Below are 15,771 nucleotides of genomic sequence, written 5' to 3'. Positions count from 1 at the left end.
GCCATTAATTAGAGGGGAAGCGGAGAGTCGGCCGCACGTCACGGCTTAAAGGGGCCTCCCGGCACAAGGGGACAACAGCGTGGGGGCACCGGGGGAACCGCGGGGCCGGGACCCATCCCGGGGATCTCTGCATCCAGGTGAAGCAAAGACTGGAGTCACGGCTCGATTCAACTGCTGGTTTGTTTTAATCCAGTAAAAAACGGCCGGGCCGGGGGTGCACCCCCAGCCCTTATTTACACAATAAATACAGGGAGGGCGCTGCCAGGGGTAGCAGGCAGGACACGCTGCCTGCCCTGCTCATCCCCTGCCCCACCCCACTGCCGACTGCCCCGCGGGCACGGGGTCGGGTGCACTCAGGGGGGCTCAGGTGTACTCGCAGAGGTGGCCGCAGCCGGCGGGGCAGTGGGAGCTGGTCTCCAGCCACTTCATGATGTGCTGTAGGTGGCCACCGTGGCTGCAGCCCTGGCACCAGACGAAGAGCCCCTTCACCACGTGGTGACACACGGCACACATGCTGGCACACTGCCGACACCTGCACGGGGAGATTGGGGTGGGTGTGGGCAGGGAGAGCCCCCAGGGGGGCAGCAAGAGGGAACAGGGGCACCTACCCCATCCTCCTGTCCCCACAAACCCCTCTGGGCCCCCTCACCTGTCGCAGATCCAGCCCCTGTTGCTCATGGGCCGCTTGCAGTTGCTGCAGTTGACGTGCAGGGTGGTGGAAGCCTGGTTGAGGCAGTTGATGGCACGGCACGTGCTCAGCTTGATCACCTCGTTGGAGATGTTCCAGAGCTGGAAGCGCTGCAGCAGGTCGATGTAGGATGTGTACCAGTGCTCCTGGGGACAGCCACAGACAGCTGAGCCTCCACATCCACCCTGAAACCCCCTCAGAATCCCCACTCTGCATCCTAAAGGCAAGATTTCCCCTGGGGGCTCAGCCTGAAGAAAAGGAGGCTCAGGGGGGACTTTCTCACTCTAAAAGTTCCTGACAGGAGGGGGCAGCCAGGGGACGGTTGAGCTGTGCTCCCAGAGAACATGGGATAGGACAAGAGGAAATGGCCTCAAGCTGTGCCAGAGTTTGGTTATTAGGGAGAATTTCTTCATGGGAAGCGTGGTCAGGCACTGGCACAGCTGCCCAGGGCAGTGCTGGGGTCACCACCCCTGGGGGATTCAAAAGCTGTGTGGATGCAGCACTTGGGGACACGGGTCAGTGGTGGCCTTGGCAGTGCTGGGGAATGGTTGGACTCGATGATCTCAGAGGGCTTTTCCTGCCTAAAGGATTCTGTGATTCTCTGATGATCCCTGCAGTGGGAGAACAGCTCTGCAACGCTGGGGAACAGCATCCTTCCCTAAATCAACAGGCCAAGGTCACTTCCCCATCCTGGCCCCGCAGACCCCACCTCAAGTCCCTGCCAGGACTGATGGTAGGGCAGGTACCAGAATCCTGGAGCTGCTCACCCTGGCTTAGAGCTGGCCCAACAGCAGCTGGAGGAGAAGGGATGTGCTCCAAGCCCAGGCAGCATCCCATCCCCCTGGGATACACCCCTCTGCGTCCCACCAAGGCACGGCCCCGCATCCCACGGGCTCTACCTGCGTCTGCTCATCGATCTCCTTGCGGATGCGCTCTCCCAGCACGATGAGCACGGACACGGCCGTCTGCACGTCCCCCTGCTCGGCGTAGAAGAGCAGCGTGTCCCGCACGATGGGGTTGAAGAAGTCGGAGGGCAGGCGGTTCTCGTAGAGCGAGTGGGAGATGGAGATGAGCGAGAAGGACTCCACGGGGGTCAGCGACACCGTCTCGGCCTCGTTGCCGCTGACGTGAGGGGAGTCGGCTTTGTCCTGCAGGTGGTCCAAGGCCGATGGGTTGTCCACGATTTCGTGGCGCAGAGGGAAGGCTTCCTGGGGAAGGCTGTATTCCTGCTCTTCAGCTGTGAGGAGAGAGCAGAATGAGCAGGAGAAAACGCAGCTGAGACAGGCAACACCTGCCAGCAGCAGCCGTGCACTCACCGTGCGGGTTCTCGTGGTCCATCATGTACAGGTCATCCTCATCTGCCTCCACGTCTCCCAGCAGATAATCCGCAGGGACGTCGCTGCCCTCTGTCTCCTCGTTGTCTGTGCGCCCAGGGAAAGAGAAATCAGCTCATCACAGCATTGCATCCACCTCCCAGTGTCCTGCCCCAGCGTGCCAGGCTGTGCCTGAGCCACACAGCTCAGGTCCCCACCACAGTCCCATTCCTGGTGCTCACAGCCACCACTGTCACTGTCACTCGAGGTCACGGGGGAAAACTGTCCTTCTGCAGCGCCGTGGGGCTCGGTGTCCTTCACCCTGGGGCTGCAGCATGTCCAGGCACCCCAATTCACAGGAAAAATGCCCCAGTTTATCCCCTCTCTACGGCTGAGCTGTGGGACTGGGGCTGTGCCCACCCAGGAGCGTTACCCTCGTTGTTGATCAGGGTGGAGGAGGAATCCATGAGGATGTTTTCTGTGCGGCTTTCTCCTTTGCTGCGGTCCAGTCTGGACTCGCTGCCCAGCCCAGCAGGGATATCTTTCAGGTTAAAGCTGTGAAAAAAAGGCAAATTTAACAATCAGAGGAGTATAAAGTTTCCATTTCAGCCAGCAACAGCCTGGGTACAGGTGTCCAGTTGCAATTTGAATGGTGAAATATGAGATACAGTGATATCCCTTTGTGGGCAGAAGTCACCAGTCCCCATGTGCGACTTAAAAATAAAGACACGTTGTGACTGTGATCACAGCCCTTCCTCCAAGCCTGGTGGCACTGCACTGGCACTGCAAAAGTCTCCCTGAAGAATTCCTGTGCTGAGCAGGCTCTTGGCTCCATCTCCTTCCCCTCAGAGGCAGGTGAACAGCAGCTGCCTGGCTCCAAGGTGCCTGGCTGTTTGTTATGCATTGCCACGCTTGGCCTTCACCGAGATGCAAAAGGGAAGGGACGGGGTTGGAGCAGAGCCCAGCTCCCCAGGCTGCTGCCTGCTGTGTCTCAGACAGCGGCACAGCCACCCGGCTGGAGGCACAGCTTGGTCAAGGACAGTGCTTGTTTCCTTTGGTGTTATTTGAGGATCTGTCACTCACTGTGGGTAGCCGGCCCTACGAGCTCTGACAGCTAATTTGGAGACCTCACCCCTCACGTTTATGTCATTGAGAAGAGGAAAAACAAGTTTTCCTGCTTCATCAGCCCATGACGGGCTCTCCACGCCAGAGAGCTGCTGGCAGAGCTGGGGCGTGCTCTCCCTTGGAAAGGCTCCAGAAGAAAACTTCTGCACACCAGCAGCTCCAGCTCCAGTCATGAGACACCTTCTCCATCCCCAGCCCTTGGTCACCACCACTGCCCTGGGCACTGCTGAGGCCTCACCCCCAGTCCTGGGGTCAGTTTTGGGGCCCTCATGACAGGAAAGACACTGAGGGGCTGAAGCATGTCCAGAAAGGGAACGGAACTGGGGAAGGGGCTGGAGCCCCAGGAGCAGCTAAGGGAGCTGGGAAAGGGGCTCAGCCTGGAGCAAAGGAGGCTCAGGGGGGACCCTGTGGCTCTGCACAACTCCCTGACAGGAGGGGGCAGCCAGGGGAGTCAGGCTCTGCTCCCAGGGAACAGGGACAGGAGGAGAGGGAACGGCCTCAGGCTGGGCCAGGGGAGGTTTAGGTTGGATATTGGGGAAATTCCTTCATGGGAAGGGTGGTCAGGCACTGGCACAGCTGCCCAGGGCAGTGCTGGGGTCACCACCCTTGGAGATGTTCAAAATCACAAAGATGTGGTGCTTAAGGATATGGTTTAGTGGTGGCCTTGGCAGTGCTGCTGGGGGAATGATCTCAGAGGGCTTTTCCAATCTTAGAGATTCTGTGATTCATGAATTCAGTAACTGCAAAGCAGGTCCCAGCCCCATGCCCCACCACAGGGCCAAACTTTGGTTGAAGGAGGGAAGGGAGCAGTGTATGAGGCTGCACAGCTTGAGGCCAGGCTGGGCCCTCACTTCTCACACTAACACGGGAAATGGCTGCGTTCAAACAATGCCAGCCTGCAAATCAGCACGGCCTGAGGCTGAGGGAGAGCTGTCCCTGCTTGCTCCCTGTGTCTGGGGCAGGTTAGTTATTAGGTAGAAATTGCTCCCTGGGAGGGTGGGGAGGCCCTGGCACAGGGTGCCCAGAGAATCTGTGGCTGCCCCTGGATCCCTGGAAGTGTCCAAGACCAGGTTGGATGGGGCTTGGAGCAGCCTGGGCTAGTGGAAGGTGTCCCTGCCCATGGCAGGGGGTGGAACTGGATGGGCTTTAAGGATCCTTCCACCCAAACCATTCTGGTATTCCATGATGTGATTCTATAACCCCATCCCAGCCAAGGAGCCCTTTCCACTCCCCACTCATGGAGCCACCCCCGCCACGTCACCACCCCCTGCAGCTCCCACTGCCTGTACCTGTTCATGAGTGGAAGAGCGGCGCTGCCTTTCCCCATGCTGTGGTTGAGGTTTGTGGACGACACGGTGCCGAGGCTGGAGTAGATAATCCTCAGCATCGTCCACGTCTGAGCCACCTGTGTGGAACACAGGCCCTGTCAGACCCTTCCAGGCTACGACCCCTCTGCAGCACCACCCGTCCCGTCGCTCACCTGGTTGCGGTCCAGCCCCTTGGCCACCTTGGCGTTGTGGTCGCAGAGCTCGGCCAGCGGCCGGCCGGCCAGCGCGTACTGCTTGGCCGTGTGCACGAACCAGTCCATGCTGCCGCTCTCCACGTCCGTCTCGAACACGTTGAGGGCGCTGGAGGACGAGATGTACTCGAACTGCTCCGTGGGGTCCAGCTTGCGCTTGAAGAAGATGGGGTGGCGCCGGTCCCCGATGTAGGGCTTGCGGTTGGAGTCGGAGGAGATGAGGCTCTCCTTGGCGGCGAAGGCCAGGTCTCCGTAGAGGCTGTAGCACAGCCCCTCGGGGTTGGCCCGGTCGATGGGCTGGCTGGCATCCTTGAAGATGTGCTGGTAAAGGGTGCTGTCCTTCGAGCCCGACAGGAGGAAATAGGGGTCGTGGAGGTGCCGCCACACGATGCCCGTGGTGACGTCCTTGTGCTCCTCGAACATGGCGGAGGGGATGAAGGGGCGGCGCACGTCCCACACGTAGATGTTGTGGTCCACCATCATGGAGCAGGTGGCGATGTGGTGCTTGCACTCGGGGCGCCACTTCACCCGTGCCACCGAGGCGATGGTCTGCACGCAGTAGATCTCCTTGGCCCGCGTCGTGTTCATGTCCCACACCTTCACCATCTTGTCCCGGCCGCCTGTGGCCAGCCAGCCCCTGGGACAAGGATGGATCTGTGTTCACCGCTCTGTTCCCACCGTGGCACAGAGGTGCTCACAGCGCAGGTGTGACCATGACTGCATCACAGGAAGGCAGCTGGGCTGCAAGCCCATCCTCCCATGAGCTCTCCTGACACCTCTGCTCTCCAGCAACCAGGTCAGACAACACCCTCCTTCCCGCCCCCATTTATGGCCCTGCGCCTTTAGAGTCACATCCCAGTCAGACCAGTTCCCTCTGGCTCTGCTTTCCACTCGCCAGGCACAGCAGAGAGGAAAAGGCCATTCTGAACATATTTCAGTGCCTCTCTAAGATCAGGAACAGTGGCAGCACTGCCTGGCAAGGAGCGAGGAGGGACCTGCACACCCTAACAGCTGCTTCCAGATCCTTCCCAGCAATCTTCTGGGAAAGGCAGGAGGGAAACACAACTGAACACAAGTGAGCTGTGTCCCAGAGCAGCCAAGCAATGCCTTCCTCAAGCTAAGCACTGGAGCAAGAGGCTGCTGTGACACCGCTATACCCAACCATAAGACACCCAGTGCCTCAAAACCCCCTACTTTATCAAAGAACAACCCCAAAACACTCCTACACCACCTCAAACGCTCAAAGCAATAAGCGCTCCTCTCTTCCAGCAACATCCCAGCCCTTGACACAAGGAGACAGGGCATCACAGACCATGCTTTCCCCCACAAAATCCCAATCCCGTTCTTAGGGCCTCTCTTGCCCTGCAAGGCCGGGTGGCTGGCAGAGCCTGGCCCCACACTCACCTGTCCTCTGGGTGCCAGTCGCAGCAGAAGACAGGCCCGTTGTGGGCCGTGAACATCCTCTCGTAGCGGTCGGGCCGGCGGATGTCCCACAGCTGCACGTTCCCATTCTCAAAGGTGGCCGCGAAGGTGAAGTAGTCCCGGATGCTGAACTGGACGTCACGCACGCTCTCCGACTGGCCTGGAAGGGGACACAAGTTGAGAGCTCCAGCAAAGCTAAAAACTCCCACTGGAAGAGCCGTAGGGGTCCCTGGCACAGAGAGAAGGGGTAGTAAGGAGTGCTGTGACTGTCTTCCACCTCCCACACAGACCCAGCTACTACTGAGAGTCAAAAAAAGCACCAAAATGCCTCTCAGCTCCTTCTGCCCCTGCTTGGGGCATCACACCCTGAGCAAACCCTCCTCCTGGGCAAGGGAAGGACAAAGCCTCTTCTGCCAACCCCTGCCTCTCCTGAGGGTAAGGGCACAAGCAAGGAAAAGGCAAAACTCCCAATCCCTGCCTCTCCTGAGGGTAAGGGCACAAGCAAGGAAAGGGCAAAACTCCCAACCCCTGCCTCTCCTGAGGGTAAGGGCACAAGCAAGGAAAGGGCAAAACTCCCAACCCCTGCCTCTCCTGAGGGTAAGGGCACAAGCAAGGAAAGAGCACAGCTCCCAACCCCTGCCTCTCCTGAGGGTAAGGGCACAAGCAAGGAAAAGGCAAAACTCCCAACCCCTGCCTCTCCTGAGGATAAGGGGACAAGCAAGGAAAGGGCAAAACTCCCAATCCCTGCTTCCCTGCAGGGAAACAGGACAACAACAGCCAGGTTTGTACCAGAGAAGGTGCTGACAGAGTCCTTCTTGCGCAGGTCAAAGCACTTCATGTAGCCGTCCTGGGAGCCGCTGAGCAGCATGTACACCTCGGTGGGGTGGAAGCACACCTTGTTGACAGTGCGCTTGTGCTCCGTGAACAGCTGGTCCTGCTTGTTGCGGGACGGCTTGCCCAGGTTCCAGGTGACCACCACGCCGTTGGTGGCGGCGGTGGCCAGCAGGTTCTCGTCCATCTGGTGCCACACCACATCGGCGCAGCTGAAGTTCAGGGAGGGTTTGCGGCCCACACGGAGGTTCAGCTTCTCCACAAACTGCTCCTCCTCGATGGAGTAGATCTTGAAGATGTTGCGGCCGGCCACCACCACCTGGGCAGCGTCCCGGCACACGCTGATGGCGTTGGCGGGGGCGTCCAGGTGGCAGAACATGGTGCGGCCGGTCAGCACGTTGCCCCCCAGGGCGGTGGTGACCCTGGCCATCTTCTCCATGGCTGTCCTCGGGGTGCTGTCCCCTCTCCAGCAGGCTGCCTGCACACTCACACGGCTGCCCTGCTCCAACTCAGCCAGAGCTGGGCAGGGACGGGCTGGGCTCCCGCGGCTCCTGCCGGGCCCTGGTGGCTCCGACCGTGGCTTTTTGTGGCTGCATCAACGGGCCGTGGAGGTGAGAGGCCACAGAGCTGCCTGTGGGGAGGCAGATACAGCCCCACTCCGGGTTCTCCTCCTGCTGCCTTCTGTGGCTCCCTCACAGGAAGTTCCTGAAAACCTTTTCTGGGTTCCTTCTTCCCTCCTCGGCCACACCCTGAGATGTTTCTCTGTTGCTGATAATATAGGTCAAGTACAGCGCTGTGGCCGAGATGAGCAGTGTCCGCAGCACGAGGTGGGGTGAAGCGAGGCCACAGTCACCTCTGTGGGGCACTCGGAGCCCCAAAGCCTGCAAGAACCAGGGGATGACCCTCCTTCTCTAGCAGAGGGGAGCAGCAGCTACTCCAGGCTTCCTGGAGGGGTCACAGGGTCCCAGAGGCTGTGTCCTCCAGAGCCAGGCTGAGCTCCTGCCACAGCACTGCCCTCTCCAGCCCCTCTGCCCGTGCCTTGCCAGGTCCCACAGATCCCTCATACCTCACATTCCCACCCCCTCAGGGCCCCTTCCCACCCTCAGAGCACCCTTAGGGTCCCCTCCCACCCCTGAGGCCACTCAGAGCCCCCCAGCCCCTAATATCCCACACCCCGCCCCATCAGGGCCCTCTTCTGACCCACAGCCCCCTCATACTCCACATCCCCCTCCTCCTGACCCACAGCCCCCCAGGACGCCTCACACCCCACACTGCTCCCTCTGCAAGGCCCGCTCCTGACCCAGAGCCCCTTCAGAGCTCCTCCAGCCCTTCAGAGCCCTCTCAGCGTTCCCTCAGAGGCCCCCCCCCACCCTATACCCTCCTCAGGGGCCCCTTCCCACTCATCAGAGACCCCAGGACCCCTTCACAACCCCCTCCCGCCCCATACAGTCTCCTGCCGCTACCACCCGGTCCTGAACCCCCTCCGTGAGGAGCCCCGGTGCCGTTCCCGGAGCCGTACCCGGTGCCGGTTCCCCCGCCAGCAGCTCGGGCCGAGCAGGCCCCGCCGCCGGCGCCGCCGAACTCCCGCCGGGCCCCGCCCCCTTCCGCCCCGGGCCCCGCCCCCTGCCCGCAGGACACGCCCCCTTCCGATGGCGGGACACGGCCCCCCAAGCCCCGCCCTCACACCACCCGGGCCACGCCCACCACCCAGACCACGCCCCCTTTGGCGCTAAGCCACGCCCCCGCGGCGAGACCACGCCCCTCACACCGCGCCGACCCGCCCATTCACTAGTCCACGCCCCCTGCACAAAACCACGCCCCCTTTGCCGTTAGGCCACGCCCCCTGCACAGACCACGCCCCCCGCTTTCCAATCCCTGCACCGCCCCCTGCTCCAAGCCACGCCCCCTCGGTGATTCACCAGGCCCCGCCCACCCCCGTGGCCCCGCCCCTGGCCTGAAGCCCCGCCCACAACCCAGGCCCCGCCCCCGGCACGGAGCAGGGGCCGGGGGGAGAAGGGGGGCATTAAGGACGGGGTGCGGGGGAATGCGGGGTCCAGGGGTGCCAGAGGGATGTGGGAGTGCCGGAGGGACGCGGGGTGCAGTAGGAATAGGGGTGTAAGGGAAGAAATGGGGATCGGAGGATATAGGGTGCCTTGGCGGGGGGTGGCCGGAGGGACGTGGGGTGCACTGGGAGTGGGGGTTCGCTGGGATGAAAGGGTGTGCTGGAGGGATATGAGGTGTATTGGGAGGAGAAATAGAGTACGAGGGCGTTACGGGGTGTATGAGGGGTGAGTGTCAGGGAGATGTGGGATGCGGAGGGAATGGGGATGCCGGAGGTGCATCCCAGAGGGACTGAGAGTGCGGGGGAAAATGCGGTTTAGGGGTCAGGGTGGGAAATGAGGGTGCCGGGGGCCATAGGGGGTGCATTGGGAGCGTCGGAGTGAATTGGAGCATTGTAGGGGTGCACAACGGTGAGTGGGTGCGCTGGGGGGTATGGGGGCACCCTGCCATGGGGAGCTGTGGCAGGTGATAGGGTGTGCATTGGGGGTGGGGGTGCCGGGGAGATGTGGGGTGCATTAGGGATGGGGATGGGGGGGAATAAATGGGGGTCAGGGGTCGGTGGGTGCTTTGTGGGTCAAGGTGCAGGGTGGGAAATGGGGGTGCCGAGAGGATATGGGGGGCATTGGGGGTGTACAGATGCACTGCAGGGATGTAGGGGTGCACAGAGGAGTAGGGGTGCAAGGGGTATGGGGACTCACTGCCATGGGGGGTGCAGAGGAGGGTATGGGGGCCGTGCTGCGGCTGTCTGTGCAACCTGGGACCAGGGAGTCGTGCAGGGCTATGGCACCCCATAACTGCTGCTGTCACCTGCAGGGACCCTCTGTGTGCCGCTGTCCTGCCTGGCCTCCGTGCCCAGAGACCCTGGTGGGTTTGGGGGTGCAGGCAGCCCCCCACCTCCGTGCCAGGGTGCTCCGAGCCCCAGCAGTACCACCCTGTCCCGCAGCCCCGGGGATTCCCAAACCCCCTTCCAGGGCCACGAGGATCTTTGTGCCAATTTGGGGTCAGAAAGGGGCGTTTCGGACAAAGGAGGGAGCGGAGGCGGCGGTTGGTGCAGCAGTTCCTTCCCGGCCGGTACAAAGGCAAAACAAACCGAAAGCGTGTCCGTGTCCGTGTCCGTGCCCATCCCGTGTCCGTGCCCATGTCCATGGCCATATCCATGCCCACACTCCTCCCAGGGCTGGTGTGGCGGCGGGCAATGCCCCGGGAGCGGCTACCGAGCCCCTCCCGCGCTGGGTCCCCGTGGGCACCCCAGCCCCGCGCCGGCTCGGTCCCATCTCGGCTCAGCCCAGGGGTCCCCCCGGTCCCCGCTTGCCGCTGGCATCGGGGCGATGGCTTTTCAGCTGGAAGAGCGGTGGCGGTGGCAGTGTGTCCTAGGTGCCACCTCCTGTCGTCTCTCTGTGCTGCCGGTGTCACCGTGGTGGCTCAGACGTGGCCCTGGTCCCCCAGGATGTCCCATCCCAGACGGATGGGTCGCTCCTCGGCGTTGGCATCGCCCCCACGGCCCCACGGGGTGCAGTGGGGTCCCCAGGGCGACGCGGGGGGGTGCTCGCCAGGAGAGCCCGGCTGCCGGGGCAGGATCCGGCCGGGGCGAAGCCGCGTGGAGGGGCTCAGTGGGGGCTGTCACTTGTCACCGTGCCCCCGGGTACCCCGAAACCTGCCGTAGCACGAGACTGAAGCAAGCGAGCATGCGAGGGCGGCGGGCGGGCGGAGAGGGACATCCTATTCACCGGGAGAAAGTGCCCCGAAGGCAGGGCTGGGGGGGCTGGAGGGGACACGCAGCACGGGGCGGGGGGGGGGGGTTGAGCTCGGTGACCCCCTCCGGGGGCGTGAGGGGACCCATCCAGCCTCCGCCGCCACCCAAATATAAGCATCCTCCTCTCGCCCATCCCTGGGAGCATCCTTTGATCCCTGGGAGCATCCTTTGGTCCCCAGGAGCATCCTTGGTGGCGGGGCCGTGCGCCCGCTCGGCCCCGGGGCGGGGGAAGCAGGATGCGGCCGCGGGGGAGGGGGGGGCACACAGCGTCGCCTTCCCAATTTGGGCTTCCCTGATGTCCGTTCGTCTGTCCGGAAGGGATTGGCAGGACACCGGGAGGAGCACGGGCGATGGCGGCGGCGGGGGGGGGGGGAATTTACATGGTACCCGGGGGGGGCTCCGGCCAGGGGCGATGCCTTTCCCCATCTCCCCCCGGAGCCCCGAGTCCCTCGGGGGCGTCGATGCGGGGGATGTCCGGGCTCGGTTGGAATCGGGGGTGTCTCTCGAATCCCCCAGCAGCCGGAGGGAGATGGGGTGAGCGATGGCGGCCGGGGTGGGCGCGGGAGCGGGCGGCCGGGTCCAGCGCTACTCGATCACCATGCAGCACGGGAGGTGCTGGGAGAAGTACTTGAAGAGCTCCGGGGTGGCCCCGGGGCAGTTGGTGAGTTCCAGCTCCTCCAGCTCCTGCAGCTGCACCAGCCCCGAAAGCCCCGTGGTGGTCAGCAAGGGGCAGCCTACAGGGAGATAGGGTGTCAGCCCAGAACACCAGCGCCCCCAAAAAATAGCATCCCAAAAACAGCATCCCAAAAATAGCATCTCAAAGACACCAGCGTCCCAAAACGCCAAAAGACCCCCAAACAGCACTCTGAAGGATCAGGACCTCAAAATCCCAGCACCACAAGGACACCCATACCCAAAAGAAAAGCACCTCAAAACCCAGCCCCTCAAAACTCACTGCACCTAAAAGACAGAACCCAAAAAAAACAGCATGCTAAAAAAAAAATTGTACCCCAAAAACCCCAACACTCCAACAGAATCACCCAAAATATCAGCATCCAAAAAATCCAGCACTTAAAAACACACACAAAAACCAGCACCCTAAAGCACCAGCACCCCAAAATACCAAACCCCTCAAAGTTAGCACCCAAAAAATCCCACCAGAACCCAGAAAAACCAGCATGCCAGAGAACAGTGCTCCAAAACACCAGCACCCCAAAAAACAACACCCAAAACAGCTGCACCCCAAGAACATCAGCCTAAAAACCCAAAAAATACCCACCCCAAAAAAGAGCGCCCTCAAAAACCAACACCCCAAAAAACCTGAATCCCAAAACCAGAGCTCCCAAAACACCTCCACCCCAAAAACCACAGCACCCCAAGAGGCCAGCTGTGGCTCCTTCCCCACAAGCTGGGCTGGATGCAGCTGCCTGCTGGCTTGGGGGATGCTGGCTGTCCCCAGGCTGTCCCCAGGGCTCTCTGTCCCCATGCCCTGTGCCTCCCCAGCCCCATGGGGTCGCGTGTCTCTGGTCCCCGGTAGCAGGGTGAGGGTCTCACCGGCCAGGGAGAGGAGGCGCAGGCTGCCCATGCCCAGGAGGTGCTTCAGGCCAAAATCCTGCACCTGGAAAAGAAATTGAGGTGGAGATGAGGGGGGACAGGGGGGACAACCACAGCACCAGGGCTCACAGCACTGCTGGGAACTGGGTGCCAGGGCTGGGAACCTGAAGCAGGGTGCAGGATGCTGGGGCAGTGTGCTGGCTCTGGGTGCTGGGGCAGGGAGCTGTGATGGGACAGGGTGCAGGGAGCTGGGTGCTGGGGAAGGGAGCCTGAGCAGGATGTGGGATGTTGCAGCAGGATGCTGGGGCAGGATTTGGGGTGCAGGGCTGGGGTACTGGGTCTGGGCTGTGGGATAGGGAGCAGGGAGGCCAGGGCAGGCAGCCTGGGGCTGCTGGAGCAGGGCACTGGGTCTGGGGACACTGGTGCTGGGGTAGGATGCAGGGTCAGGGTGCCAGGGCCGAGTCCTGCTGAGCTCACAGGAGCTCTCTGCTTCCTGGCACTGAGTCTTGGGGTCTCCAGCCAGCCCCGGGAGCCCACCCTGAGCTCATGGCCCATCCCCAGGGAGGTGCCACCATGCCCTCTCTGCCGTGCCGAGCCAGGACGGGCGCAGTTCCACACCTACCTGGCAGCACCAGCGCAGGTAGAGGCTCCGCAGGGATGACATGGTGGACAGGTAGCTGAGGCCGGTGTCGGTGATCCGCACGCACCTGCCGGGACACAGGGTGTCAGGGCCAGCTGGTCACCCATGGGTGTCCCCAAACCATGGCTCCCATGCTGCACCCTCAGCTTCCAGCGTGGCTCAGCATGGCACGGCTTGGCACGGCATGGTTTGTCATGGGGTGACGTGGCACAGCACGGCTCAGCATGGCCTGGCATGGCATGGCTCAGCATGGTATGGCATGACTTGGCATGGCTTGGCATAGCTTAGCATGGCATGGCATGGCCCGGCATGGCTCAACATGGCATGGCATGGCACGGCACAGCACGGCTCAGCACAGCCCTTTACCTGTCGAGCACCAGCTCCTCCAGCTTGTGCAGGTCGCAGGCGATGTACTCCAGGGCCATGTCGGTGATGCGAGGGCACCAGGACAGGTCGAGGCTGCGCAGCTTCCGCAGGTTCTCGGCCACCAGCTCCACGCCATCATCCGTCACCTTGGAGCAGCCCGAGAGGCTGAGGACGCTCAGGTTGGGCAGGCTGTGGACCATGTTGACCACGCCGTGGTTGGTGATCTCCCAGCAGGAGTTGAGGCGCAGGGTGTGGGTGGTGTAGCCCTGCTTGGCGGTGAAGTAGGCGAGCGCCGTGTCCGTCACGTGGTAGGCTTGCAGGTTGAGCTCGGTGAGGTTGGGCAGGAGCTGCGAGATGGCGGCGATGGCGTCGTCGGCCACGTTGATGCAGTCGCTGACGCTCAGCGCCGTGATGCGGGCGTTGAGGCTGGACCACAGCCCGGCCTCCGTGAAGTCGTTGCAGCCCGACAGCTCCAGCCGCACCACGCCCTGCATCTGCTCCAGCATCACCTGCCGAGGGGCAGCGGGTCAGGCCGTGCTGGGCACTGCCAGCCACCCTTATGCATCCCTGCGCCCCTGCCCCGGCTCCCTCTGAGCCCCCCGTGGCTCTTCCCACTGCTCCCAGTCTGGCCTGGGTCCAGTCTTCTCCCTGGGACCTCCCTGGCATGGGTTCAACACCCGCCAGGGGTAGGAGACGCCACCATCAGTGGGGAATGGGAGGGGACAGGCAGGGACCCCCAGGTGCAGCCCCAGCACTGTACCAGGTGCTGTTGGCAGGGTCGGGATTGACGCCCGCTCCCAGCACAGGAACTGCTTGGGTGAGATGTGCCCACGGAGCAGCTGGTGCTGTGTCTGGCCATGGCACAGGGTGGGCAGCTTGCCTAGCCCCTCGAATTATCCCATCTCTATCTGACCCTCAGCCCCTTGCTTGGGTAACCCCCTTGCTGGGGAGCAGCCAGCCAAGTGGGAATGTCCCGTTCCCAGAGCCCTGCTTGTCACCCACTGCCACATCCACCGCCCAGCAGCACAGCCACCTCACCTGGCTCTGCCTTCCTGGCAGCACCCACATGCAGCAGGGATGAAGCCCCTGACAGCCTCCTGACCCCTGCTGCACCCATCCCACTGCCCAGACCACAGGCAGGGCCTCCCAGTGCTGCCAGCACTGCGGGATGGCCGTGCCACCTGCCTGCTCCTTCCCTGCGACCCGTGAAAGCTCTGCCCGTGTGATTGTCCCCAAGGCCACCAGGACTGACCCGCCAGCAGCACATCTCAGCCACCCCAGTCACTTCAGCATGGCCACCTACCTCCAACCCCGCATCTGTGATGGTTGACCTCTTAAGGCTCATGGACTTGACCCCCTTCTTGGAGAGGGGGTAGTTGTCAATGAACTCACAAATGTCCAGGTCGGAGACGCCCACGAGGCAGAAGCCGTCGAAGCCGCGGACAGCGAAGCCCTGCAGGCTGACGAACTCCTTCTCTCCACCGGGCAGGATGTTGTAGAGCTCTTTGGTGTGCAGGACGGGCGTCAAGCCCACCCAGAACTTGGGCTGGTAGAGCACCCGCCGCCATGCCTTGCACACCTGCGCCAGCACGCACTTCTCGCACGCCGAAAAGTACCAGAACAAGCGGTTGAGGATCTTCTCGTCCACCGCCAGCTGCCTTTCCGAAGGCGAGCCCGGCAGCCGCTCCGGAGAGGGCTGCTCCGAGCCTTCGCTCGCGTTCAGTCCCACCAAGGAAGCGCCGGGAGGGGAGGAGACGCTGGCCAGAGTGGCCAAGGAGAGCGGGGAGGCCAGGCTGGGGATGGGCAGGTCGCTGCGGTGGGCTAAGGCCGGGCTGAGGATGGCAGGCACGGAGGAAGGCTGGCACAGGCGGTTTTTCACGGCGGGGGTGCCTTTGGTGATGCTGGCGGAGCCGAGGCCGTTGGGTTGCGTGGGGATCTTCACCAGTCCATTGCGGGGCAAACATGGGGGCTTGGTGTCGCCGTTTCTCGGGTTCGACATCTTCCACAGATCTCTCTGTAACACAGGGGTGGCGGATGAGGGGCTGTGGCTCTGCTAGGGAGGGTGGCCATGGCTGGGGGAGGTGGTGGCACCAGTGAGGGGGGAGATCCTGGGGGTCCCTGAGCAGGGCGGCACATGGGACCAGGTGGTGCAGGGCTGCTGGACACAGCCACGGAGGGGACGTGTCTGGGACACAGAGCGGGGTCCTCCTAGAAGTGCATGGCCCTGGTGTCCCCCTGTGATGAGGGACAGATGGGGATTTGTCCCTGGATGTTCACATCCCTCTCTGAGCCTAGAATCTAGCATGGCCAATGGAAGACAGAGAAGGATCCAAACTGGTTTGGATTGGAAGGGACCTCAACGCTCATCTCATTCCACCCCCTGCCATGGGCAGGGACACCTTCCACTGTCCCAGGCTGCTCCAGCCTGGCCTTGGACACTTCCAGGGATCCAGGGGCAGCCACAGCTTCTCTGGGCACCCTGTGCCAGGGCCTCCCCAC

General features: G+C 62.5%; 2 protein-coding genes across 2 annotated transcripts; both read right to left on the bottom strand.

The window, feature by feature from the left end:
* Positions 1-162: 162 nt before the first annotated feature.
* Positions 163-8,489, bottom strand: WDR24 (WD repeat domain 24). The gene is made up of 10 exons (XM_069029863.1): positions 8,418-8,489; positions 6,857-7,779; positions 6,050-6,227; positions 4,607-5,282; positions 4,416-4,531; positions 2,435-2,556; positions 2,005-2,109; positions 1,588-1,925; positions 650-834; positions 163-532 (listed from the first exon to the last, which is right to left on the bottom strand). The coding sequence occupies exons 2-10, from the start codon at positions 7,335-7,337 to the stop codon at positions 364-366; spliced, it is 2,370 nt and encodes a 789-aa protein (XP_068885964.1). The 5' UTR covers positions 7,338-7,779; positions 8,418-8,489; the 3' UTR covers positions 163-363.
* Positions 8,490-11,297: 2,808 nt separating this feature from the next.
* Positions 11,298-15,271, bottom strand: FBXL16 (F-box and leucine rich repeat protein 16). The gene is made up of 5 exons (XM_069029866.1): positions 14,576-15,271; positions 13,273-13,781; positions 12,889-12,973; positions 12,267-12,330; positions 11,298-11,446 (listed from the first exon to the last, which is right to left on the bottom strand). The coding sequence occupies exons 1-5, from the start codon at positions 15,269-15,271 to the stop codon at positions 11,298-11,300; spliced, it is 1,503 nt and encodes a 500-aa protein (XP_068885967.1).
* Between the last annotated feature and the right edge of the window lie 500 nt (positions 15,272-15,771).

Source organism: Aphelocoma coerulescens, chromosome 14, assembly GCF_041296385.1.
Source record: "Aphelocoma coerulescens isolate FSJ_1873_10779 chromosome 14, UR_Acoe_1.0, whole genome shotgun sequence".
In the NCBI taxonomy this organism is placed as follows: domain Eukaryota; kingdom Metazoa; phylum Chordata; class Aves; order Passeriformes; family Corvidae; genus Aphelocoma; species Aphelocoma coerulescens.
Note: the sequence above shows the minus strand (reverse complement) of the source record. Positions and strands in the feature narration are given on the sequence as shown.